Source organism: Bos javanicus, chromosome 3 (genome assembly GCF_032452875.1).
Source record: "Bos javanicus breed banteng chromosome 3, ARS-OSU_banteng_1.0, whole genome shotgun sequence".
Classification (NCBI taxonomy): domain Eukaryota; kingdom Metazoa; phylum Chordata; class Mammalia; order Artiodactyla; family Bovidae; genus Bos; species Bos javanicus.
The window spans coordinates 27,216,884-27,241,807 of NC_083870.1; the positions used below are offsets into that span (position 1 = coordinate 27,216,884).

Consider the following 24,924-nt stretch of genomic DNA (forward strand, 5'->3'; position numbering starts at 1 on the left):
CTGATCCCTGGTTAGGGAACTAAGACCCTATGAGCCACTTGGGGTGGCCAAAAAATTAACAAATAAAATCTTAAAAAAAAGTATTCACTGGAAGAAAAGCCCACTGGACTGAGGCCCTGCTGTTTCCTAATGGGCCTTAAATCTGATATGCACTGACAGCAGATAAGAGACACACAGCTCCCACCATGAGGGGAAAATGTGGCTACTTTCACAAAAGACATAAAAGACATGTTTGCCTGAAGCATGTATATATATATTTTGTTCTCAAGTTATCTTTAATATTGGAATTAACCAGAGAATATGGGGAAAGGGACAAGAATACCTACGGGGTCCACATGGACTTATTTCAGGACCTTCCTCTGCCTCAAGTTCATGACACAATCCCTGGACAGAATGACCACCACCGACACCAGCCATCTGAGCTGTCTCTGCAGCTCAGAGACACTGAGCTGCATTGAATCCAGTACTTCCAGTATCGGGCACTGAATCCAGTACTTCCAGTATCAGGCACTGAATCCAGTACTTCCAGTTAACTTTAATTCTCACCACAACCTTTACCCTACCCTTTCATTAATCCCATTTTACAAGACAACAGCCCCACAGCATTTGAGTAAGTGACCTAGGTTGCCGAGAACACACGTCATAGGAACCTAGAGTAAACTTCAGTGAGATAACCCACGTGAGGTGCTCAGAGAACAACTGCCTGCTGGGTCTTAGTGCCAGGCCTCCTCTCAGAGCCTAAGGCCCCAAACTTCTCAGAGCTTGTAATTTACTGAAAAAACAGCTCCATCGTAGCTGGCACTCAAGTCATTCCTTGGACTTATTAGTGACTGTCCAGAAAAGAACAAACTCCCCCCGCCCCGATTTTACTTTTATATTGTTTGCGGCAAACAATTAACACATCAAAATCCACTAGATAACAAGGATATACAGTACGTATTTTACTGAAGTTTCTTTGAACTGTGTAAAAAAAAGTTCCTAATAAATGATAGAATAAACTAAGGTTCTGACCTACTATACCATGAGCTAGCTGATAAAAATACAGAAATCTGAATTGTTCAAGATTCAACTAGTTGAAATTTTCAACTCAATTTAACAATGTCAAAGAATAAATGGAACATCTGTGTTCACAAGGTCAGGTGGTGAGCATGACCTTGGATCTGTTCGGTTTCAAATCCTGGAGCTCCTACTTGTTGGCTGTCACTTGCTACGAGATGGGGAAAATAATGACTATTTTCAGAAAGTTTCAGGGGAAACAAAATAGTAAAACAGCATATAAGAGCCCAAGTTCTGTGCATGTCACATAGCAGACATGATATGGATGGTGGCTATCAATATTCTGGAGTCGCCAAGGTTAGGCCTGTGATACCAGGGGAAAATGTGAGGGGAAAGATCAGAATTCTATGCAACAAATGAAAATTAGAACATACTCGGCTCAAGTCTGTTCCATATTTGCGATGAAGTTCATCAAGGCTAAGTTTATGATCATCCTAAGGGAAAACAAAAGGAAAAGGATTAAACATTTTATCACTAAAAAAAGAATTAAAAAACCATCAGTGTCATCCCTCACTATCATTAGGCTCAGAATACAAGTTAGTATATGTACTCTCACCATTGCCAATGGCTTGGTGACCACACAGCTCCTTCTGAGTGGTCTTCACTAGCGAATGGCTCAAGCTGTATAATGGGGGCCTTCACAGCCTGACCAGGCAGATTCTAGACAGGTTGCATCCATGGAGGCCTCCACCGCCTGAAGAGGTTGGAAGTTCCCTACATGCAGTATGATTCAGAAACACAGAAGCAAAGGCCCATGATATCAACCGCTCCTCTGTGGACCTTTGGTTGGATACTGAGTATTGAATATTAAATACAGAGTATTGAATACAGAGTATTAAATAACTTGTCCAACCCACTGACAGCTTTTACAATGAAAATTTTCCATACCAACCTCTACGATTCAGTAACATTTGTAGGACTGCTATAATCTCTTAACTTTGAAAATGAAGCAAATCTGATTGAAGAATGGCTGGGGGAGGGGCACCACACACTCAAGGATGTAAGATACAATTCCTATTTAAGAACAGAAAGCACCCTTCCTGCTGGTACTTACCATAGAAACTTCTTTCTTCAGCTCGTCCATATCCCTCTCTTTCTTGGCTTTTTTCTTGTCCCCATGCTCTGAAACAGCTGCCGGTTCATATTTATCACGTCCAACCTATAGAGGAACGAGGGAAAGGTGTGACTGTGAATTAGGAACAGCACCTCAAAATTCAAGGTGGTAGAGAAAGGGATTTTCAGCAGTTTTAGGTGAGCATCTTGAAGAGTTATTGGGCTAATATCCATGGAAATATATGTGCTGATGATGCATACTCGACAACAGTCCAGTATTATCCAGAATACTGCCATCTCTAGCTCAAGACAGGCCATCTGCACCCTAGGGCACTAAGACCACTGGGAAGGCCTTGTCAGGACTCAGAATGGCCCTACCAGCTGCTTCCATCTGGGGTGGGGGGCGGGGGAGAGGGTTGTACTGTCAACATTTCCATACCATGGCCCTTCATCTTCCCCACTGAAAGATGAAACTATCTTCACATCACTAACTTAGAGTATAATACACTATACTTACGCACTTGTACTCTGAATCAGACATCAAATCCTGGGCTCCACCACTTAACAGCTGTGTGTCCTTGGGCAAATCACTGACTCTGAAATTGCACTATTCTCTTCCCCAACATGGAGATAATGGTGCCCATTCCCTTAGATGTTTGAGAGGACTAAATGATATACACCTAAATGCTAATGACTTTATTATCATGTTTAATTCTTATCTTTGCAAAGAAGTCATTACATACCAACTTTAAATATAATACCCTTTAGGGCTTGCCTAAGAGTACGAACTTTTTTACCTTATTTAAAAAAAGAAGTCAGCCCAAGAGTCCTTCAAATTCTTTAAGTGAAAAACAAAAAAGGGAGTCCCCACCCCAATCTGCAGCCTGAGAATAAAGCCCCCAAATGAAAAGTCCCTGGAAATGTTTTGACAGAGGCAGGATGTAGGAGAAGCATGTGCATTATCACACAATTCACAGGATCCACCTACGCCTCTTGAAAACCGGAACAATTTTTACAGAAAACTTTGATTCCATAGTTTAAATTTAGATTGTTCCACTCCCCCACCTCCTGTTGAAAATGCTTGCGCTCAGCTACACAAAGCCGGAACTTAGTGCTCCTAAGGGCGGTCCCCAGAACAGAAGAGACCCCTCACTCCAGAGGCCCCCAGCCCACAATCTGCTTGCAACCACCACCATCTCCTAAGAAGGGCAAAGAAAGGCGATCTTAACAATTTTCTTACAATGGATGCTCTGTGGTGCAATTTCTGTTCATTCACGGCTCTCCCTTATTCATTTCTAATTTTCAGGAGTACACCAGCTACTAAAGCAGTAAGTAGAAAAACACTGTCTAGATTAAAATTATACTGTGTTGAAAATAAAAAAATCAAAACATATCGATATAGCAGGTATGGTTGTAAATAAATACAATAATCACTTGAATTTGAAAAAATGCCCTAAGACTCTAAAGAGATTGTAACTTCAAGTTCGTGCTGCCAAGACATAAGGACATGTACAGTATTCACACTGCTCAACTTGTGTGGTTACATGTACAGTGTTCCCTGCAGATTAATTTTTTCAGAGTGTCCTTTAGCTTCTGTATCTTATCTGTTAAGAATGAAGCAGAGCTAAAGATAGTCAACATTCTCAACATTCCCTCCACTATGGAGCAACCACACTGGTGACAGCCTCTCTGGTAGAGCCCTGGTGCCAGAGTTAAAATGGAAAATCATCACACACACTGGAAGCAAATAGACAACACAAACCAAAAAAAAAAAAAAAAATGGCCGCCCCCACTGCCCTCCTCACCACAGACCACTGCATTTCCTTCATATATTTAATGAGGAAGCACAACCCTGAAACTTTATATTAAACACATTGACTAGGGAGCTCTCAAAGACTCACGTGGCCAGTTTGTATTGATTTTTAAAATCCAGTCCACAAATTCTCTAAGCAAAGTTGAGTATCATTAAAAGATATTTAATTTAAATATATGAAAATCAGAGTTAAAATCCCTCTGCCTCACCATCTGTAGGCTTTATTTTCTGGCTTTCAACATTTTACATTCTGAAAGAGGGGGAGAGAGTTATTAGAGCAGCTAAAACTTGGATATGTTCCAAAGTTCTATCCCCATTTACAAAAACAGACCCCTTGCCTGAAGCTTCACAGTTCTCAATGCTTAAGGTAGCTGGAAATAGAGGCTCTCTAATAACCCTCCCCTTTCTCCATCAATTCATGGCACACTAAGAGGGGGTAAGTTTAAAACAGGAGATTTGTGAAAGAGACAGGGGAAGTACTAACAAGAGGTATTTCTTTTCCTTCAAGATTTTAATTGCTTCATCAGGCACTGTTTGTCCAGAAGACCAGGCTGCTTACGCAATTCAGTTCTTTCCTAGGAAGCTTCCTCGATGGCCCAGAGGTTAAAGCGTCTGCCTCCAATGCTGGAGACCCAGGTTTGATCCCTGGGTCGGGAAGATCCCCTGGAGAAGGCAATGGTAACCCACTCCTGTATTCTTGCCTGGAGAATCCCATGGACGGAGAAGCCTGGTAGGCTACAGACCATGGGGTCGCAAAGAGTCAGACACGACTGAGTTACTTCGCTTTTTCGCTTTCTTTCCTACAAGTAAAACAATAATACTAGCTCATCTTGATGGGAACCAAACATTACTCCAGCCCCTACCAATCTCAATTACTAGTTTCAAAGCAGGGGGAAAAAAAATCTGTGTGTGTGGAAGGGTGGAATGCAGGGTGGAACAGGGAACAACTTAAAATTGGGTAGATAACATTTTATTATTTCTTTGAAAAGCATTTGGGAAAAACAAAGGTCATGGAAAGGGGAATGATAACATGGCCTCCCCAATCTACTCCTATAACCTTCCCACTCCTCCAGGTATACAAGTCAATTTTTCAATTAGGAAGTGCCCGGAGGCCAGGCAGGTACCACGCTCTGTGCGCAGGACCCTTGGGGCACCACTGTGCTGTCTCCCTAGGATAAGTACAATGGAGGCTCAAGGTTACTGTTACACCCTCTCCAAAAGGGCCATTTGTGAACCTTCCCCCAGCCCCGCCCCCCGTCATTCTAATTTAGGAAGTGGGAGGTCACAACAAGGGCAGGGGCTTGCCCAGTGTGACACAGCCTCAAATCAAAAGTGTCATCACTTCACCCCGTGCTTCCAGGGGATTTCATTTTCTCAAAGGTTCACTGAGTTCTGCCACCACTTGATCTGGGTAGAGGGAAAGGGTGCTCAGGATGTGGGGAGAGAAAATTCCTAACCAAAGGAGCCAAGGCTGAAACTTGGAGCAAGGTTCATTTATTTAGTATTTATTTTAAATTGTTTCAAATTAGTTTATTTAGGGGTTTCATTTTCACTTCTCAATAGATTATGTATTTTCCAGTTGCTTCTTCATCTGAATTAGCTCATCTAGTTCTGAATGGTTACTGAGTGTCATCTTGATTAGCCAACCATCTTCACAACAAAATGCGACGACAAGCCCTGGATTTTTGGCAAGAGCTTCAGTGACTTCTCCTGATAGAAGAGAACAGAGTTCACTTGCAGCTTTCCCCACAGCCCCAAGCACCAAACTCCTTTTGTTTGTTCAATTCTGTCCCAACTGCAGGCAGACAACAGTAAACAACATCTTCCAAAGCTTCCTGTGCAAAGCTGCTGATTCCCACTGGCTTGATCCCTGGGTTGGGAAGATCCTCTGGAGAAGGAAATGGCAACCCACTCCAGTATCCTTGCCTGGAAAATCCCATGGACAAAGGAGCCTGGTAGGCTAGAGTCCATGGGGTCGCAGAGAGTCAGACACGACTGAGCGACTTCACTTCACTGCTCTAACAGCATTTTCTGTTGTCATCTATTCATGTTTGTGAATTTACGCACAGAGCAGAACGGGGCTGGTATGCAGCACAGGCGAGGTGCCCACCCTCAGCACTCCAGCCCCCAGGCCGAGGCCCCAGCCTTCACTTCTTTAAAAGCACAGACTGAATCCTTACAATGAGCATGACCTGTTGGGGCTGGCGAGACACCTTCCTCCTCTTCAGTAATTGACAATTTAAAGGGGGAGGAGTGGGAAGCAGATATGACAGGTACAGAGAATTATCCATATGAAAGTGAAAGTCATTCAGTCATGTCCGACGCTGTGACCCCATGTACTATACAGTCCATAGAATTCTCCAGGCTGGAGTGGGTTGCCATTTCCTTCTCCAGGGGATCTTCCTGACCCAGGGATTGAACCAGAGTCTCCTGCATTGCAGGCGGATTCCTTATCAGCTGAGCCACAAGGGAAGCCAAGAATTATCCCTAAATTTTTTAAAAAGGCAAAGAAGGTACAATGAGTTTAGGAGAGAAGCTTCTATCCCAGAGGTTGAGTCACTGGAGGTCTGAATAAGCTAAAGTTGCCCTGAGGCCCTCAGATCCATCTCTACAAGCCCTCAGGAGGGCAGGCCTTGGAAACGTCCTCAATTGAGCAGAGTGGACATCTGACCACAGTTCCCACCCTATCAGCACAATCCCCTGTGGCCAATAGGGAAGTCAGAGGCCTTTCAAACTTCAGAAGTTGCTGTTGACGAAGTCTGGAGGGTACTTGGGAGCAGAGACATCTATACCCTTGGGATAAGACTACGGATGGTGCTTTTAAGTCAGCCCCAGGTCATTCTAGCTCTGCCATATGCCAGCAAGACAATCCTGAACAGTCAGCCTGTTTCCTCCTGGCCTAAAATGGAAATAACACTTGGGGATAATGACTGAAGACTCTAGATGGCATTCCAATAGTCGGGTGAATCAAGGGGCCACCGTCAAATCCAAAAACAAAACACCTAAAACCAGCACTGTTTCTAAAACTGACAAAGCAAGCTTTGGACTATCAAGAGGGGCCAGAAGAAGGGTAACAGTAACTGCCCCAAATGCAGCCCGTTTAAAAGCCTGCCAAGAGGGCTATAGAAAGGATACCTCTGATTCCAGTCAGGCAGGGAAGTCGAAGGGATGCTCTCTCTCTGATCCTGCTGGTTGCCTAGGAGTACTGCCTAGAGTGGACTACATCTTTCTTTTATATATAAAGGGGCGGGGGGTGGGGGGGAGGGCGCGGATCTTCCTGATGTATTATTACATCATTATCAAACCTAACAGTGTATGTGAAGATACTCTGCAAAGCACTACATAAAAGTTATTATAACTTGCTTTTAATTAACTTATATCACTGCCATTCCTCATTGACTATGCAAAGTCATAACCTTAAAAAAAGAAACCTCATTTTGGGCATTTTTTAATTTTATCATCAACTAAAACAAGGAAAACAGAAAATATTACCACACCACGTTCATTACAGCTCTGATCACTCCCAAATGACTAAGTAGTTTATGTACAAAGAATTTTCTCTTGCCAGGGATCTGAGGCTGGAGATGGGAGAGGGCAGGCACTGCTGTGATTCTACAGCCACGCTGCAGCCCAGAGCAGCATTTAAGGCGGTGAGGAAGAGGAGGTGACCCAAGGGACAACCCTACCTTCACATTCCTTGTCTCCCTCACCTAAACCGAGGTGGAGCTGGGGAATACCAAGCAGCCAGGCCATAGCAGGGGGTCTCTTTGTGAACTCAGCTCAGTCCCTCCAAACTTGGGCTGCAGTCCATCAGCCAGCAGAGTGCAAAGAAAACAGCTCCAGCTCTAGCTGGCGGGTTCCCTCAGCCCAAAATGAACAAGGCTTAACCTCTCTCCCCAATCTACCTGCATGTGAAATTTAAGGAGCCTGACAGCCCAACCTACCTGCAATAGTTAGTATACATTCATGATCATTCAAAAAAAAAATCTAAAGCATCTAAATAATCAATATACTTTAGATTTACTACCTCTTTAAAAATGTGCTTTTTCAGTTGTTTTAAAAATGGGGTGATACTTTCTACCTCTACACTAGGTACCTGGGTTGTGAAGAGTTAAAATATTCTGCCTATTCCCCCCATTTGCTGCCCTCCTCATCTCTTTTCTCATTTTGTCAGACCACTCTGGCTAGTGCTACTCAAACGAAGTTGTTGGTTTGAGAGACCATGGACTAACAACTGGCACAAGCATTAAAAGCAGACTGAATTAATTTCCAAAGTCCTGATCACTCCCCTCAATTGGTACCCCGAAGCCTAGGGTGGGAAGTAATATAGCTGTAGGGCTGAAAAGAACAAAGGCAGTGATAACCTGGAGAAATGCTCCCTGAGTTGAAACAAAACCAATATGGCACCATAGAAGCATCATATGGAGGATAAAAGAAAAATGCAAGATGATAACACTCCAAAGTGCATGAGGCTCTGCCCTCACCATACGGACAAACGGGAAAGACAAACTAAGAACCAAGTCCCCCTGATCCATGAAACCTGAATGCTGAAAACAAGGCAGGTCCCAAAGACCAAAGCACAAGCATCCAGGATCCACTTTTCAGATCACCAACAGAAAAAAATCTACTAGCTGTTACTAAACAGGGTTTGAACAAAACCAGATACAGAACTAATTAACGTTCAGATATAATTCACTGTCAAGTCACAATGGAACTAAGGAATGGGGTCTACTGGCCAAAATTCCCTTGGCTCAGGATCCATATGAAACCAGAGAGAAAAACTGCAGGGTGGGTTGGGGGGTAGAGTGGGGTGCTTCTATTCTCTCTGACAGAATCTGCTATCTCAAACATCAGTCAAATAAATGAAGAACTTCTTGTGGATTCCTGATGACAGATTTAAGCACAACTAAGGAGGTGACTCATATGCAGAGGAATAGTCTCCCTCCGACTCCAGCCAAAGAATACACTTCCTCTCACACACACACTCGATTCATAGCAACGTGAGAAAGTTCAAGCCTGATTTGGTTACGTCTCCTTTTCCAAAAATACATAAATGAAGATGAGTTTAAGAAAACAGTTAGTGGATTTTGAAAGTCTCTGTCCTTCACATTATCACTTACTGGACCTATAATTTCAGCGGAATCCAGAACTGGACAGCTCTGGCAGGGCCGGGGAAACATTCTGCCCAGCGCTGTGCTGGCCAAAAGCAGCCACTCTGATTACTGTGAGGCCATCTGATCTGACGCTCGTGTTTCTTCTTCTGGCTTGCTGGCTGGCAGAGGGCCCTGGGCAGCTAGGAGGAGGCACCATGGCACAAATGTTCGTCCTCCCACCCCTCACAGAGGGCTGAAAAGCCCATTTCATTTCATACGACCTTGACCAAGACTCTGAAAGTGTAAAGCCTTTTACCTGAAAAGTGAAAGTAGACGAGAACTTAAAAAGCCATCACCCCAGCAGAGTCCACTGACACTTTCACCTGGCCTCCCCGGAGAGGGTAATTCATAATACTTTCCATTCTTTCCAACCCTCAGTATTTTTCTTTTTTTCAGGTGAAAGAAAAACTGTTTTCTAGTTTTGAAAAGGCTTAAGACTAACTGGTGAACAGCACAAACCCATACTTGATACATGTTTGATCTCTCAATGCCCAAAGCCCAACAATAACAGGTGCCACTCTCACTTGCCCTGCACTCTAAACCGAACACAGCTGATGTCACTTGGGTGAGTACTCTAGCTAAGGGTCAGATGAGAAACTGACGCTTCGGGGCTTTAAAAAACCTTTTTTGTTTTAAATAAAGAAACTAGTTTTACTTTTCCACACAATCTCCTTTCAAGAAAATTATCTTTAAACCCACCGTCATTCTTAAATTTGGATATATTCTGTTAAAGAACACAGCCTGACTGAACAGAGAGTCACTAATCTATTCATTTGTTGCTAAAATAACCAGGAATCAATGCTCTAAAAGGGTTCTGGGGTGCAGAATGGATGGGCTATGTAAGGTTGAATCCACTTTTTTCTTTTTAAAATGCAACTTAAGATTAACACTTGGGCAGAGGGTGTGGGCTGGATATTTTAAGTTTTACTCTTCACCTGCCTAAACATTTTACTAGGTTTTTAAAAATTCCTCCCCCTCCTTTTGGGGGGGGGGGGTTGTCAGGCCAAGCCTACTCTCAATCTTCTCAGATTTATGATGCAGACCTCCCCTTTCCTACCCTCCCACCCAAAGGTGAGTCACCAGAGTGTTACAAACTTACTGGCAGAGAAAACTACAAATTAACTAACAGTAAGTTTCCCAAAGAGAATACACCCTCAGAGCAGCAGCAGGGTACAGAAAGCGGGGGTGGGGGAGGGGGGGGAGGTGGCAGGGGGAAAAAAAAAATCACACTCATATACACTGAACACTTGACAGGCAAAGGGTCTGATGCAACCTCAACCTTCTTCTCTGGCTGGGCCCAGGCAACTTTCCATCCTGAGAACTCTGCCTTATGATGTTTTCAGTCCAAAGTACTGGCTTTACAGCAGCCATAGGAGATTCAGTCACTTTCAAGTTGAGCTCCAAAAGGGCAGCTGACAGTGTGACCCTGCAACCAGGGTTTCTGCTGACACGTGTATACCTTGTGTAACCTCCACCTGCACCTTCTCCCCAGCTCCTCTTTACATCTCTACCCATAAGCTATAAGCTATGGTTTCTTTTCCAGGTAACTAAGTTAATGCTCTAACAATGGAGAACTGAGGTGAAAGGCCTGGTGACATCCCTCCTCCCCACCCTGGTCTTCTGTAAACTTGAGAAAAAGAAAGTTTCTTGTGTATCTTTGGTTGGCTAAAGAATTGTGGGTGGTAGGCCGAGCTGCGGATTTAAGCCAAGTCACTGGCAAAAGCAGCCAGTATGAAAAAAAAAAGGACAAAATCCTATTTCATCCAAGAATGATTCAGCAGGAGCTGGTTCTTTCATTTCATTACCCAAAGGAGATCGATTTTTTAAGGAGAACTAAAATCACCTGAAATACAGTCAAAACCTGGGCCCCCAACAGTAGTGGGAAGAGGAGGGGAAGAAATGAACAATGACCTTAAAAATTAGCTGCCAGCACAGGCTTCCTGGTTAACCAATTATCAGCAGGGCTTTAGTCACCACTCCACCCACATTTTAATCCCCATGTGGAAAAATCCCAACATTTCAGCATAAAATATCCTTCTGAACATTTGGACTATCAGAATAAGTCACTAGGGACAAAAGCAGTTATTTTATCCCAGGAGAATTACCACCACCACCACCACCACCAGAACACACACACACACACACACACACACCCCACCACCACCACAACACAAACACCCCCTCCCTAATGTTCAATTCATCAGAGTACTCAAAATACTAATGACAACCCAGCAGATAAGCAGCAATATCAGCCTGTGTTAACCAGTTACAATTCCAACTTTGGGTTTGCTAGCCCCTAGACATGTTATTAGAATCCATAAGACATAAAGGTTGAACCTCCACAGCCCAGGTACGCTGTTATCTTTACCACTACCGTGCAAGTGTGTGGTTACCCAAGGGACATACAGGTCTATGGACATAATTTACTGAAACATCTTTCACTAATCCAACATAACAAACACCCCAGTTTCATCTGAAAAATAACTTTAGAGTTCTGCATATAAGTCATTGTTAAGGAGCATTAGGCTTGGACACTACAGGCTGTTCACGAATCAGGGACATCTGGTGTGTCGCGAACCAACCATTTGACCTTGAGCAAATCCCTTCACCTTCCTACGCCAAGCTCGGGTACATATCTAGGAGGCTCTACAGTCCTGCAATCAGTAACGTGTGGCTCCAGAAATCAACTCTTTTTCTGAAGAAGAGACATAGAAATGAGCTTTTAAGAGCCTGTTTACTGGAATGACCTAGGGTTTGACGGTGTGTATCAGCACAGGCCACTAACCCAGTCTGCACCCCCGAGGACAGAGGCTGGCGCTCAGTTCTCTTCAGCTACTTGACCTGAGCCAGCAGCCCTCCACATCTTATGCTTTTTAAAGATTCAAGCTGTGCATTCCCACTTCTCCTTCCCTTCTCCACCAGGTCCAAACCTTTCAATGACCTCCTTCAAAATCCATTTAGAGTCCCCAAAGAATGAACCCTCCCTCTTCCCCCATCACTCACTCCACACGGAGGAGCCCTCAGACCCTTCAAAGTCCTACTAAGCGCCGGACAGCGTGCAAGCCCTGGACACAATGGAGGGGATGCTCTCCTACCGGTATTCTCACGACCTGGTCATTTTATCCCATCAATTGATACTTCTGATCGTCATTTTGTATAAACTTTTCTCGACTGGACTTTGGCCTCGGGCCTATAAGTTAACTGAGTTACAAAAATGCAGGAACCAGCCGTCGTTCTGGTAATCCCACAGTGCTACTCTCTCCTGCCCGGGGAGGAGATTCGTTCCTTCTAGAATCTCTCTTCCGTGCGTAGACACTCCTAACCTGTACTGTCCTCGCTTCCCTTCCTTTTTTCGTATTTATAGTATCCGGAGACACTGGTGGATCAGCCCGTGCTCCTTCCAGGCTATTCCAAAAAAATCTACATTCACCCTCCCCACCATCAAGATGACCACTCCTGTTGCTCAAGCTGCCCCGAGTGCATCCCGTGTTTATGGAAAGTGGCCCATCAAAGCTCTCAAAAGTATACCTTCAAGGCCATCCTAGAGTGAAGGCACACCCTTTCTGGCACCAGCCCGCCCGACCGGCTCCACACTAAGGGGAAGCCAGTTTTTGTTTTGTTTTTTTTTACCCTTTGGGGGAGGGCGGCCGCCTCTGCGGACAACTGGATAAACCCTGGCGCCTCCAGGAGGAGCCTAGGACCCCAAGGCCGGCCCCGCATAGCAAGCCCCCTAGGGCCCGGGCCGGAGCCGCGGCGGGAACCGCAGCCCGGGAACCGGCCGGGCAGAGCGCCCACAGGGGAAGGGGAGGAGCACGCCTTTCCTCCCGGCGAGAAGGGCGGAGGGAGAAAGGAAGGCGAGAGACGCGAGGTGAGGGCGGGCGGAAGGAGGGAGGGAAGGAGCGGGCTGGGGATGCCGCCGGCGGCCCGCTCCCGGCCAGGGCCGCCCGGCTGCCGTGCTCCCTCCTCCTCCTCCAGAGCCGGCGGCTCCCAAGCGCCGCCTCCAGGAGCCTCAGACCCCAGGCGCGCTCGGCCTCGGGGGCCCGCAGACCCTCAGGGTCTGCGCTCCGCCCGGGGCTGCCGCGCTCCGGCCCCTCGGCGCTCTCTTTCCCCGTCCGCCCCTCATTACCGCACTCCCTCCATTTCCAAAGTGCGTCGCCTTTTAAGCCTCGCCGCTCTGCCAACCCGTTCCGCGCTGCGCCGCTTCCTCCTCCTCCGCCTCCCGCCGGCTGCGGTCGCCCTCCAGACTTCCTCCCATTCCTCCGCCTCCCGACCAGGGCTCCCCGCGCCCCTCCCCTGGCTCGCCCGACACTCACCCCCTTCCCCATAGCTGCGGTGGTGTGCGTCCCGAGCCGGGTCCTTCTGTTCAGAGAATGAGAGAGAAAAGAAGAGAGCGGCTCCCGGCCAAGCAAGCGCGGCCGGGGGAGCGAAAAGGAAGGAGCTAGGGCTGCCGCAAGGCGGGAAGGAGGGAAGACGGCAGGCGGCTCGGGCCGATGCCTTCTGCCGCCGCCGCCGCCGGGGCTGCTACTGCTGCTGCTGCTGCCACGTGTCCGCCTCCTCCCGCCGCTGCTCTGAGCCCCAGACCCCGCCGCAGCTCAAGCCCGCGCCTCCTCCTCACTTCCTAAAATATGCAACCTGCGTGCTAGCCCCGCCCACGCCAGACACGTCACCGTTACCGGAGCAACCTGACACCGACCACTGGCCTGGCTCCGCCCCCCGCCCCAACCCCACCCCCAGGCCGGGGCCGTGCCGGCTGCGACCGGCCAGGGCTCCAGGCAGGAGGGCGCCGGGGCGTGGGGCGCGCGTGCCCACGTCCCGGGCGGCCGAGACCGTGCGTCTGCGGGGCGCCCCGGCTGGCTGGGCAGCGGGGATTCGGCGGCCATGCAGCTCCCGCGTCCCTCGTGACCGGCCCGCTTTGGAGCGCGCGCAAGGTCCGCAGTGGGTGCGGGGATGTTCCTGGAATTGGGCCCCCGAATCTCCGAGGACCCGGGACAGAATCGTCGCGCGGAGGGGCTTTTCTGGGAATCAGGGAGCTCCTCTGGGGCTAAAGGAAACACCAGGTTGAGGTGGGGAGTCCGGAGAGGCTGTAGCCAGCGCTTGAAGGAGGTACTGCGCGTCCCTGCAGACCCCAGGCCCTGCGCCTACCTGCGGATGGCTTCCCCGACCAGGCTCTAGGGCCAGCCTCTCGGTGCTCTCACGAATGCCTCCTATGGTCTTGGGATCTCCGTTGTCTATATCCCACAGGGCCTGGGCTGGCGTTGCCAGAGGTCCCAAGCGCCCTCCCCCTCCTTTGCTTCAACACCCCCAAATAATAATCCAGAGGGCCTGCGATTAATTCATTCATGTTGCTGTGTGAATATAAACTGTTTGTCCTGTTTGGGGATTCACTTTAACGGGGGAGGGACACCTGAAACCTAAGGGAATGCATATCTTTAGCAAAAGGGACTCCGCGGAGGGGAAGATGTTTGAGGGTCTGTCTCCTGGCCTTCCACCTGGCACAGCAGGGCCTCTCTCACCTCAGCCTTTGCTTCTCTGAGGGATCTGGGCCCAGAGTGTGGTGAGGAGCCCAGAAACCCCCCAGAGGGCCCTGGCCTGGCTGCGCTGTGTGGCATTCCTCCCATTACAGCTTCTGCAGAGGCTGCAATGGATGAAGGTTTCCTGGAGTTAAAAAGCAAGGTTTTATTAACAATGTTTTCAGGAAGTCAAGCATGCTCTGGGAAAGCACAAGGTTTGCAGGAGAGAGTCACTCCATGTCTCTGGGAATTCTGACAACAGACAGGGAAAACATTAACTTCCTAAGCAAGCTAAAACTGGCCCTGTTAATTTCAACTATTAATTTAACATGAAAAAATAAAGAGGTGAAGCCTTGAAAGAAACTGGGAAGAAGGGAGGGAAGGAAGAAAATCGAAGGGGGGAAAAACTAGCATCTGTGTTAGTTGTTAGGCCATTAGAGTAAGTCTTGTTCCTTCTTAGAAGAAACTGTTTCTTTCCTCTTGCCCAAGAATGCATTGTTCAGGACTGGTGCCTTCTCCAGCGACCTTCAGGCTTGGTTAAATCAGCGCAGGCCATGAAGAGCAGAGGAACTGTAAATTCAAATTCATGCCTGCTGGGGAAAGAACCCCCAAATCCAGAACAGAGTTCCCAATGCTGCTAATTCAACAGAAGGAATTTATCAAGTGTTATCAGGGCTCTGCCTCTAAAGGTCTAGAAAATGCTTTATTTTCATGCACTATATCCCCCATTACTGCTAACCTGTAGGAGGATTTTGCTTACTAAAGATCTCTCAGCTTGTTTGAGATTAATTATCCCTTGGGCCCTGCTCGGCGCGGAAAAAGCACAGCAGGAACAACAAAATGTAGAAAGCAAAATTCTAAACAATGTAGGTTTCTCCTGCTGGTGGATCACCTTTTCCACCCTAACTAACTAAAATTATCACTTTTTAAATTTTAATTCAACAACATAACCCTGAAAGATCAGACATTTATTTAAAAATCCCTTGGCCTTTTCAGCAGTTTATTTGGCAGCTGAAGATTGCTGAAGGTCCTTTCAAGAGGACCTCAAAGTTCTAGCTATATTCTAGACTGGGGAAAAGGCATAAAAGGAAGAAGTATTAAAATCTGAAATTTACTTTTGCTCCACTTTATAGCACTTTTACATATAAAATCCTCCCTGGGATTCTCACAAGTCTGGAAGGCAAAGGGCTTTAGCTGCATTTTACAGAGTGGGAAACAGGAGGTTTGAGGATTTTCTCAAAACAAGGCCACTCAGCAAGTGATGGAGGAGCCTGGTCTCAAAATTGCAAGATGGGAACCGTCTTCCTACTTGTAAAATTTGGTCTCTGAGCATGGCACCAGGAAATTTTTGGTGGAAGGATACTACTTGCTTTCAACAGGGCTGTCCTCACAAGAACAGAGGGTTTCCATGTGCTTCTCCTCTTTTATAACCAAGAAGACCCCAGCGAAAGCCTTCTTTTGCCTGTTTCTACTCTTCATCAGTCTACTGTGTGAATCATTGAGTCTGAGAACATTTTATAAAAATGTTTGCTATAGATCAACAAACACTCCCTCACCCCTGTTTTCACCCACCTAATCCCACTTCTCAAGGTGTATCCCATTCCATTTTCAAGTCATTTGATAATCCATTTTTTAATTCCAGTCCTGTTGAAAGACACATAATTTGACAAAAACATTTCAGAATATCAGACAAGTTATGTTGTTGCTACTGTTCCTCTAATGTTGATGTTTCTATAAGTGCTCAGCCAAGTGTTACGGTCCAGGCACTTCTGGGCAATTCTCAGGAGTGTTTTTAGGGATAAAGTTTATCGTCAGGTGTTGAGGACAAATCTTAAGAGGTGAAGGGAAAAAAATATGGTAAGGAAGCTGGAGCTGAAAACTTTTTATGGGAAAGAGTGATGAAAAGAATCCCTGCTGGATTGTACAATGGAGCCCTGAGCATGCCTATAAAATTAAGACAAAGAGACACTGTGGACAAAACTGAGGTGCAGAAGTCACAGATGCCTTGGGACATGGGTGACCAAAGAGGGAAATACCATTTTGGGGGACAGGCCTCTTTCCCCTCTTGGGAGAGCTTTCTGAATGGAACCTTGGAAAGCAAACATTCCTCTCATTTTATGTGAAAAAACTGAGGATCAGGGAGTGATTGGAACTGGACAGTCCCTGAACATTGGCAGAACTATTGGGCATCTTTTCAAACTCCCAGAGCAGTGCTGAGGATAAAGAAACTTCCAGAAGAGAATGTGGGGACAAATTCTGTCTCTCTATTCTATCTACCTCTTATACTATCAGTTCTAATTAAGCTTCTAGCTTGGGAAACAATTAAACTGATGGAACCAGAGACTCAGCATTTACAGCCCCCAAGGCTGCCAAATGTGGATGGCTTCGAGGAGGATTTGACACAACCACAGAGTGTTGGCCCAGTCATTGTGAGTAGTCAGGAGACGTCTGAAAAACATGATGCAAGTCAGTATTTTGAGCCAAGAGTGCTAGCACTTTGAGTAAGTACTTGCTGAAATGAATAAACATGCCATTGCAATTAAGGGCTTTAGAAAAAGAGTTGGAACCTACAACAAAGTTAGCATTTTCCATTGGAAGCAAACACTTGGGAGATCAATGAGCTCGGAAACTGGAAAGACAGAAGTCTTTGGTCCAGCTTGCACTAGAGTTATCATGGAAACAATCTTAGGCATGCATCTTTATTTTTAACCATTTCCTTGGTACTCCAGGAAGCCACTTAGCTGCCACTGTTACTGCAATAAAAGTTACAATGTTTACTGCATTAAAGCCAGTTCTTCTCACAATTTCAAAGTTTCTCCTAGCCAATATCTATCCCACCACTGCAAATCTGCTTGTCCCCATCTAGCAGCAGATGTAATACCCATTGCTTTAAAAGCACAGTTCTGGGGACTTCCCTGGTGGTCCAGTGGCTAAGTCTCCATGCTCCTAATGTAGAGGGCCTGGGTTTGATCCCTGGTTAGGGAACTAGGAACCAGGCTCCCCCGTCCCTGGGATTCTCCAGGCCAGAATACTGGAGTGGGTTGCCAGTCCCTTCCCCAGGGGATCTTCCCGACCTAGGTATCAAACCCCAGTCTCCTGCGTTGCAGGTAGATTCTTTACCATCTGAGCCACCTAGGAAGCCCTCCTTTATTACAACTGCCACTTAAACAATTTGCTCTTATTAATAGCTGTCTTTGTAAAGAAAACAATTATAAAGGACTCTTTAGTTGTCCCCACCCCCCAAGTGTTTTACACTGTGTCCTCAATTCAGAGTCAGCTCGGTCTTCTTTTCTAGCACTTTCCAACACACTGCTACTCCCTTCACCCCGGGGATTATTATTGTGATAATAGTATCAAAACAGTATTAAATGTTACAATATCCTGGCATGTAAAAATGCATATTTTGTTCTCTACAAATCAACCACCATGGGGCATTGCAAACAAAAATTAAATGGCAACAAACAAAGGGTCTGTAACTAAAAGTATTCTACTGCCAGAGTCCTATCTGCGTCCAGGCAGCATAGACATGGCTTCAGGCAGGCTTACAAGCCAGCACGGGCAAGCTGGAGGCACAAGGAGAGGCAGCAGGAGCAAACTGTCGTGGAACCCTCCTTGTTCTCAGGGGAAAACAGCCATGAGCACTGAGGAAATGAGGGCTGCCATTGGGGTGGATAGATCTGCTATTCTTGGCCTTAAAATCTTCCATGGAAAAACAATTGAGAAAGTTCTGTGAAGGCTGGTTCCACTGAGAACAGCACTCTTCCTTAGATCCCTTTGCACTAAAATGGGGTTTCAGGAACTTTGCAGATTTTCCCTTCACTGAAGTGAGAAATCACCATAATAGGAGAGAATACAGAATCATCAAAAAGTGGTTTGGTCCATTTACAAAAGTCTGGGAGTTTTTGAAGAAAGTAACCCCAAAGTAGGTCAGGTACAAAAATAGTAACCAGCTCAATTCATTTTTAACAGCTTAGGTTTTACTCTGGAGACTGCCATTTGGTTGATGGGTAACCTCTACATGTGGACTCTTACTGATAAGCCCGCTAGAGAAGTTCCCTCTCTTTCATCCCTTCTCCCACCCCTACCTCTGGCACTCTCCATTGTTTAACAGAAGTAAGAGCTAACTCATGCCAAAACAAACAAACAAACAAAAATTAAATTTAAAACCCCCAAACAAACAAACCCCAAAACCCAAAGTAGCCATTACTGGGGATCTACTCTGAGCCTAACATCATGCTTGATGCTGGCATATAACGACAACTAAGACATATTTTCTACCCTCAAATAGTTCACCATCTGGCATAAAGTAAGGCATGTAAAGAGATATTAGTAACACAGTGAGAGGTGTTGTATCTATGTAGCATATCATGGGGACATGAAGGAAGAAGTAGTCAGTTCTGCCTGTGGAGCTGAAAGGGCTTCCCTGGCTGGATCTTGAAAGACAGATGGGAGTTCATGAAGTGGAGCCTCTTGTGAGTGCACGTGAGTGCATGTGTGTGTGTGTGTGCGCGCGCGCGTGCGTACTCGTGTGTGTGCTTGTGTACTGTGGGGTGGTTGTAAGCAAAAGCAGCTGCATGAGTAAGACCCTTGGCACCTAAATAAACTTAATCTATTGGGGGGGACTGGCCAGGAGTTTAAAATCACAAGAGCATAGGTTGTGTGTGTGTGAGAGAGAGAAAGAACACAGCAGGAAATAAGCCTGGAGAGGTGAGCAGGGTCGATTGTGGAGGACTTCGGTACTATTCTAAGGGCTTGGACTTTATCCTGTAGGCCATAGGGAGACACTGCAGGGTTTTAAGCAGGGAGGTGTCATGATCAGATTTGTGCTTTGGGAAGATTTCCGTGGTAGTATTTGCTTGCTCCTTGGAAAAGCTACGAGAAAGCTAGACAGTATATTAAAAAACATAGACATCATTTTGCTGACAAATGTCCATTAAAAAAACAGTAGTCAAAGCTATGGTTTTTCCAGGAGTCATGTACGGATGTGAGAGTTGGACCACAAAGAAGGCTGAGTGCTGAAGAACAGATGCTTTTAAATTGTGGTCCTAGAGAAGATTCTTGAGAGTCCCTTGGACAGCAAGGAGATCAAACCAGTCAATCCTAAAGGAAATCATACCTGAATATTCATTGGAAGGACTGATGTTGAAGCTGAAGCTCCAATACCTTGGCTGACTCACTGGAAAAGACCCTGATCCTGGGAAAGAATGAAGGCAGGAGGAGAAGGGGATGACAGAGGATGAGATGGTTGGATGGCATCACCAACTCATTAGACATGAGTTTGAGCAAGCTTCAGGAGATAGTGAAGGACAGGGAAGCCTTGCATGCTGCAGTTCATGGGGTCATAAAGAGTCAGACACAACTTAGCAACTGAACAACAACAACAACCAGAGCTCTGGGATAAGCTTTCAGAATCAGTGCATTTACCAAAGCTCTTCTGATCGTATTATTGGCTTCAGAATCTCAGGACATCCATGTTTAGCTCTGAGATGGCATGTTACTTTTTTTCTTCCTTTTTTGTGCATTTACATGCATGTCTTGATCCTCATCATGATCCCGATTATCTACTCCTTCCCCCAAACAGAGGCTTTCAAGTTGCTAGATATGGTGGAAAATTGGGATTTGGACATAATTTTAGCAATCTGTTAGGATACAAATCCCTGACCTTAAAAGGTGGCTCAATTTGAGTCTTCCTTCCTCAAATGTAACTTTGGAGCCTATTTTATCTGTAACCATATTACCAGGGCTGCTGCTGTGAGAATCAGTTGACATGATACTCTTAAGGAAACATTGCCTGTCACATTGTAACTGTTCAAACAGTGTAAGGAATGATCTTGTTGATTTCAAATTCCTACTCAGCCAGCAAGAAACAAGGTTCAAAGAAGGATGGACATCCACAAAAATTTGTCTAGAGGACAAGGGAGTGAGAACAGAACCGGCTTTGTGCTGGTTTTCCTCTTGCCCCAGCAACCTCCCGTATCCAACAGCGGGCCTGTCTAGGGATATGCAGCCAGCTTGTAGCAGAAACCACAGTACAGAATGCAGGAGCTTGGTGAGAAAGGGTTGGGTAATGCTCCACCTGTCTGAACTGGTCTAGTTATCACCAAACTGCAGGTGAGGACTAGGGAAATAAACTCTGCGCTGAAACACAACAGCACTGGCCTCACTGAGAAATTGTCATCTTCGGAATAAGAAGCTTGACTATCCATGTTCTGGACTGCAGGGGCTGATACAGGGTAACCTCTCTGGTTGAGGGTGTGGGGTGTGGGCAGGGGACCGGGAAGGGGAGAGAGAGAAAGCATTGTGTCCAAGTGTAACTTAAAACCATTACAGGTTTTTTTTTTCCCCCTTTTTACATCCTCCCTCCCCCTTCACACACAGAAAGAGAGAAAGAGAGAGAGGAAGAGAAAGAGAGGAAGGAAGATAATACCTGCTAAGGTAGTCTCTAATTGGCAAGCCAGAGTTCTTTCTCTTCCTAAGAATGACCCAAGAGAATGCTGGGTTTCAGGACCATCACTCCCATTCCTGGTAAAAGTCTGCCAGACAAGGTGCTGCAGGCTAGAGCTGCAGGGAGCTTGGGGCTGGGGAGTGAGGGGATAGGGAGAGGGGGTGTGGGGGGTGGCGGGGGCAAGAATCCACTTCCCTGTCATGCCTTTAAACTTATCAACCAGAAGTGCTCAAACTCAATGTATTCTCTTCCCCCTTTGGTTTTTTTCATAATGGGGAAAAAAAGGCGATGTTAAAGTTTTGAATAAAGAAACAGCTGCCATCTGGGTAATTGAATTCTGCTTAAAGCAGGCCACCTGGTTTCCATCAGCAGCTCCTGGCAGGTATGGAAGTGTCAGTCGAGGTCTTGCATTGACTTCTAAATGCAGGCTGGCATTCCACGCACAGTACAGAAACCTTAATTTCTGAGGAGCGAAAGCGGTGTTCTATCAGGTTACCTCAAGGCATGGTAGATTTCTCAGACTGCAGACATTTAGAATTAAAGCAGTTGTGTTGGTCTCATCCATTCCTGGTCACATGCTGCCTTAAAAAAAAAAACAAAAACTGAAAAGCTGGTTTTCTTTGGCTTCCTGTTTGGACATCCATGTCATAGAAATATGTGTGAGTGAAATCACCTTGCTTTCTTAGAGGTTTCTGGAGGCTGAGTGTTTCCAGTTCCTTGGATGGTGGAAAGAGGGGTGGGCAGCCTGGGAGGAATATCAGGTGTCTATGGGCTGGATGCCATGCTCTGCCTTTCTTAGCAGCCTTCTCAGTTGCCGCCCCCGTGCCTCAAAGGGAGGCACCATCAAGCAGCTTGAATGGGGTTGCAGTCCTGTTTCCTGACCTGAGACGCCCACACACCAGGAAAAATCGGTACCATTTATGCAACTCGTAACCCCGCCTCCTGTTTACATGCACAGCAGAGCTGGTGTCAAGCAGGAGGGTTGGTGAGGACAGAGATATACCCGTGGTGGATTCATGTTGATGTATGGCAAAACCAATACAATATTGTAAAGTAATTAGCCTCCAATTAAAATAAATAAATATATATATATATAAAAGAAATATAGGCTAATCGAAAAAAAAAGAAACAGAATGCTGGGAACTTGGGTGGTCTTGAGCAAGTCCTTACACTTTTCTTCAAGTCTGTTTCCCTGTATCTGAAATGTCTATAACAGAACTGAGTACAATCAGGAGCCGTGTTCAGGCAACATGGGATACTAGAGTTGGGAGTAGAGCTCTGCACTGGACAGAAATCTTACTCACAGGCAGTTAAGTTTTACAAGGGACACTGAGCTTATGGAATGAGACTTCTACACCACAGATAACCTGGTCTGCTCTCCTCCTTTACAGAGGAATCAAGTCTGCATACGCTTTTCCTAGTATCACCAACCACCTGCTTAATGTCAAAATGAGACCCCAGTCACTTATCTTTCCAGCACGCTATGCTGTTTCCTTTGCTTTAGGACCACTTGAAAACATCTACTCAAGGACAGAGCTGTTTTGCTTCCAAACCAAAAACTGAGGGTTATCCAAAACATTCAATTTAAAGAGCCAGCTTTTTGAAAATAGAATTTTCCATGATGCACTGGGTACTCATACAGGTTCATCTTAAAAATCTTGACCTCTTTTCACATCAAGGGAGCTATATCTGCACACACACACAAAGATACACACACATAAACAAAACTATTATTTTGAATTTGAGAGAATTCAAGGAAGTCTTGGGCTTCCCTGGTGGCTCAGATAGTAAAGCGTCCGCCTGCAATGCGGGAGACCTGGGTTCAATCCCTGGGTTGGGAAGATCCCCTGGAGAAGGAAATGGCAACCCACTCCAGTATTCTTGCCTGAAGTATCCCATGGACAGAGGACCTTGATAGGCTACAGTCCATGGGGTCGCAAGAGTCGGACACGACTGAGTGACTTCACTTCACTTCACTTCAAGGAAGCCTTGGATGGTGTCAGTGTAAAATTCAATTAAAATCTCTTGCAGGGGTCCCAGGCTTTGGACAAGGCTCCTTCACTTCTTTCCTGGGAAGCCTGCTGTCTGTTCAGTGACAGTCTCCTGGACCTGGCATCACACCTGTGTGGGGTTTCCTCAAGCTGCTAGGTGACAATGCCCAGCTCCATTCCATGGGCATCTTGGCTCCAACATCCTCAAATTTCTCTTCCTTCTGCCAGCCGATGGAGGAGCATTCGAAAAAGAACACAGAGGGCAGTAGCGTGGGGGCCGGGGACTGGAAGCAGAGCTGGAGTGAGGCTTGGGCAGATAACAGGGGTGGAAGGGTGGTGGGGGGAGGTGGGGGGTGGGGAGTCTGAGGCAGTTTGGAGTAGCCTCCAGTTGCCTGGTCCAACTCCCAGCAGGCTCTCTTCTGCTCCCTCAGCCTGGCTCAGATCTCGTTTCTTAATCCAATAAAGAGGCACTTGCCTAAATTTGAAAAGGTGCCATAAAATTATTTTATCCACCATATCCTGTCCTGAAGCAGTTAAGTTCCAATTTCCTCTTCAAAACAAGTTTCTGTCTGATAGGGCTCTTTCAATATTGATCTACAATCAGTAATATATTATAGCCTCTGAAGCATTACTGTCTCATTACTCTCCTCTTTCTTGCCAAATGGACAGTGTCTCAAATCTCCTTGTTCCTTCGCCCACTCTTGTTTCTCCCTCTGCTGCCACAACATCCATCTATCCACAGCCATGCTTTAACACAGAGCAGCCTCTCCTGGCTCCTCTGAAAATTCTAATCAGAAAAACTCCATCTGGCCAAGTCTGGATCATGTTTAATGTACAGAAAATCAGATCCCCACACTTTGGAATAGTGGTGGTGGGCGGTGTAGTACTGATTCTAGATCCTTTTGCTGGGGGTCGGGGTGGGGGCACCAATTAACCCCAGTGCCCTCGAGGTAAGAGCTTCTGGGTTAGTGGCAAAATTCCTACCTTTTTCAACGCAGGGATCAGAGATTTCTTTGGTAACCTCGTTTTCCTTTTTAAGGCTGCCCCTCTTACCATAAATCATACCCCACTGGTAATAAAATGTTGCCTTTTTGGGGGAGAACTACATTGTGATTTTCCCTGGGTGTTGCTTGCAGCCTCCAAAAACATGAAGAAAACAAATCTGGTGAAATATTGATCATTTTCACCCTAAAGTTGGAAATGAGTGATTGTTACCCATTACCACCACTTCTACACCATAACAGAAGTCCTGAGACCAGCTGTTCAGCCCATGCCTCTAGCAGCTTCCTCCTCCTTCCTACAACTCAACAGTGGTCCACACCCTCCTGTTTCTCCATCACTAGTGGACTGCATGTTTCTATGGCAGCCAGACCTCCAAAGAAGTCTGAATCTCCATTCCCTTTCAGTGGGTTCTTTAAAGTTTCCATGCATCTGGGCTTTCCTCTGTGGTCCAGTGGTTAAGAATCAGCCTGCCAATGCAGGAGACTCAAGCTCAATCTCCGGTCCAGGATGACACAGGGCAACTAAACCTGTGCACAACTGCTGAGCCCATGTGCCACAATTACTGAAGCCTATGCACCCTGGAGCATATGCTCTTCAACAAGAGAAGCCACTGCAGTGAGAAGCCCACATACCACAGCTAGAGAGTGAGCCACCACTCTCCGCGACTAGAGAAAGCTTGCACGCAGCAACAAAGACCCAGCCCAGCCAAAAATAAACACATAAATAAAATAAAAAATAAAAAGTTTCCAAGTACCTTCACATTTACTATTCCTCTGCCCCAGAGGTCATAGGTCCTTTCTACAGTGGCTCCTTCTGTACCCCTTAGAGGCATATCCAAGATTCTGAATAGTCACCTTTTTACTCGTTGTAAAAATAATTTTATATTAGAATTTTTCCATTC

At 46.1% G+C, this 24,924-nt stretch overlaps 1 protein-coding gene and 1 long non-coding RNA gene across 2 annotated transcripts in view; one reads left to right on the forward strand and one right to left on the reverse strand.

Moving 5' to 3' along the window:
* ATP1A1 (ATPase Na+/K+ transporting subunit alpha 1) overlaps positions 1–13,704 on the reverse strand; it is a 32,385-nt gene extending 18,681 nt beyond the window's left edge. The window contains exons 1-3 of the mRNA XM_061410092.1: positions 13,389–13,704; positions 2,111–2,215; positions 1,431–1,490 (exon numbers count right to left, since the gene is read on the reverse strand). Of these exons, the coding sequence (XP_061266076.1) occupies positions 1,431–1,490; positions 2,111–2,215; positions 13,389–13,400 (177 nt within the window). The 5' untranslated portion in view covers positions 13,401–13,704. The remainder of the gene's footprint in view (positions 1–1,430; positions 1,491–2,110; positions 2,216–13,388) is intronic.
* Positions 13,705–13,825: 121 nt separating this feature from the next.
* Positions 13,826–23,649, forward strand: LOC133243320 (uncharacterized). The gene is made up of 2 exons (XR_009735037.1): positions 13,826–19,829; positions 23,062–23,649. It is a non-coding gene; the product is annotated as an uncharacterized LOC133243320 (long non-coding RNA).
* The last annotated feature ends 1,275 nt before the right edge of the window (positions 23,650–24,924 follow it).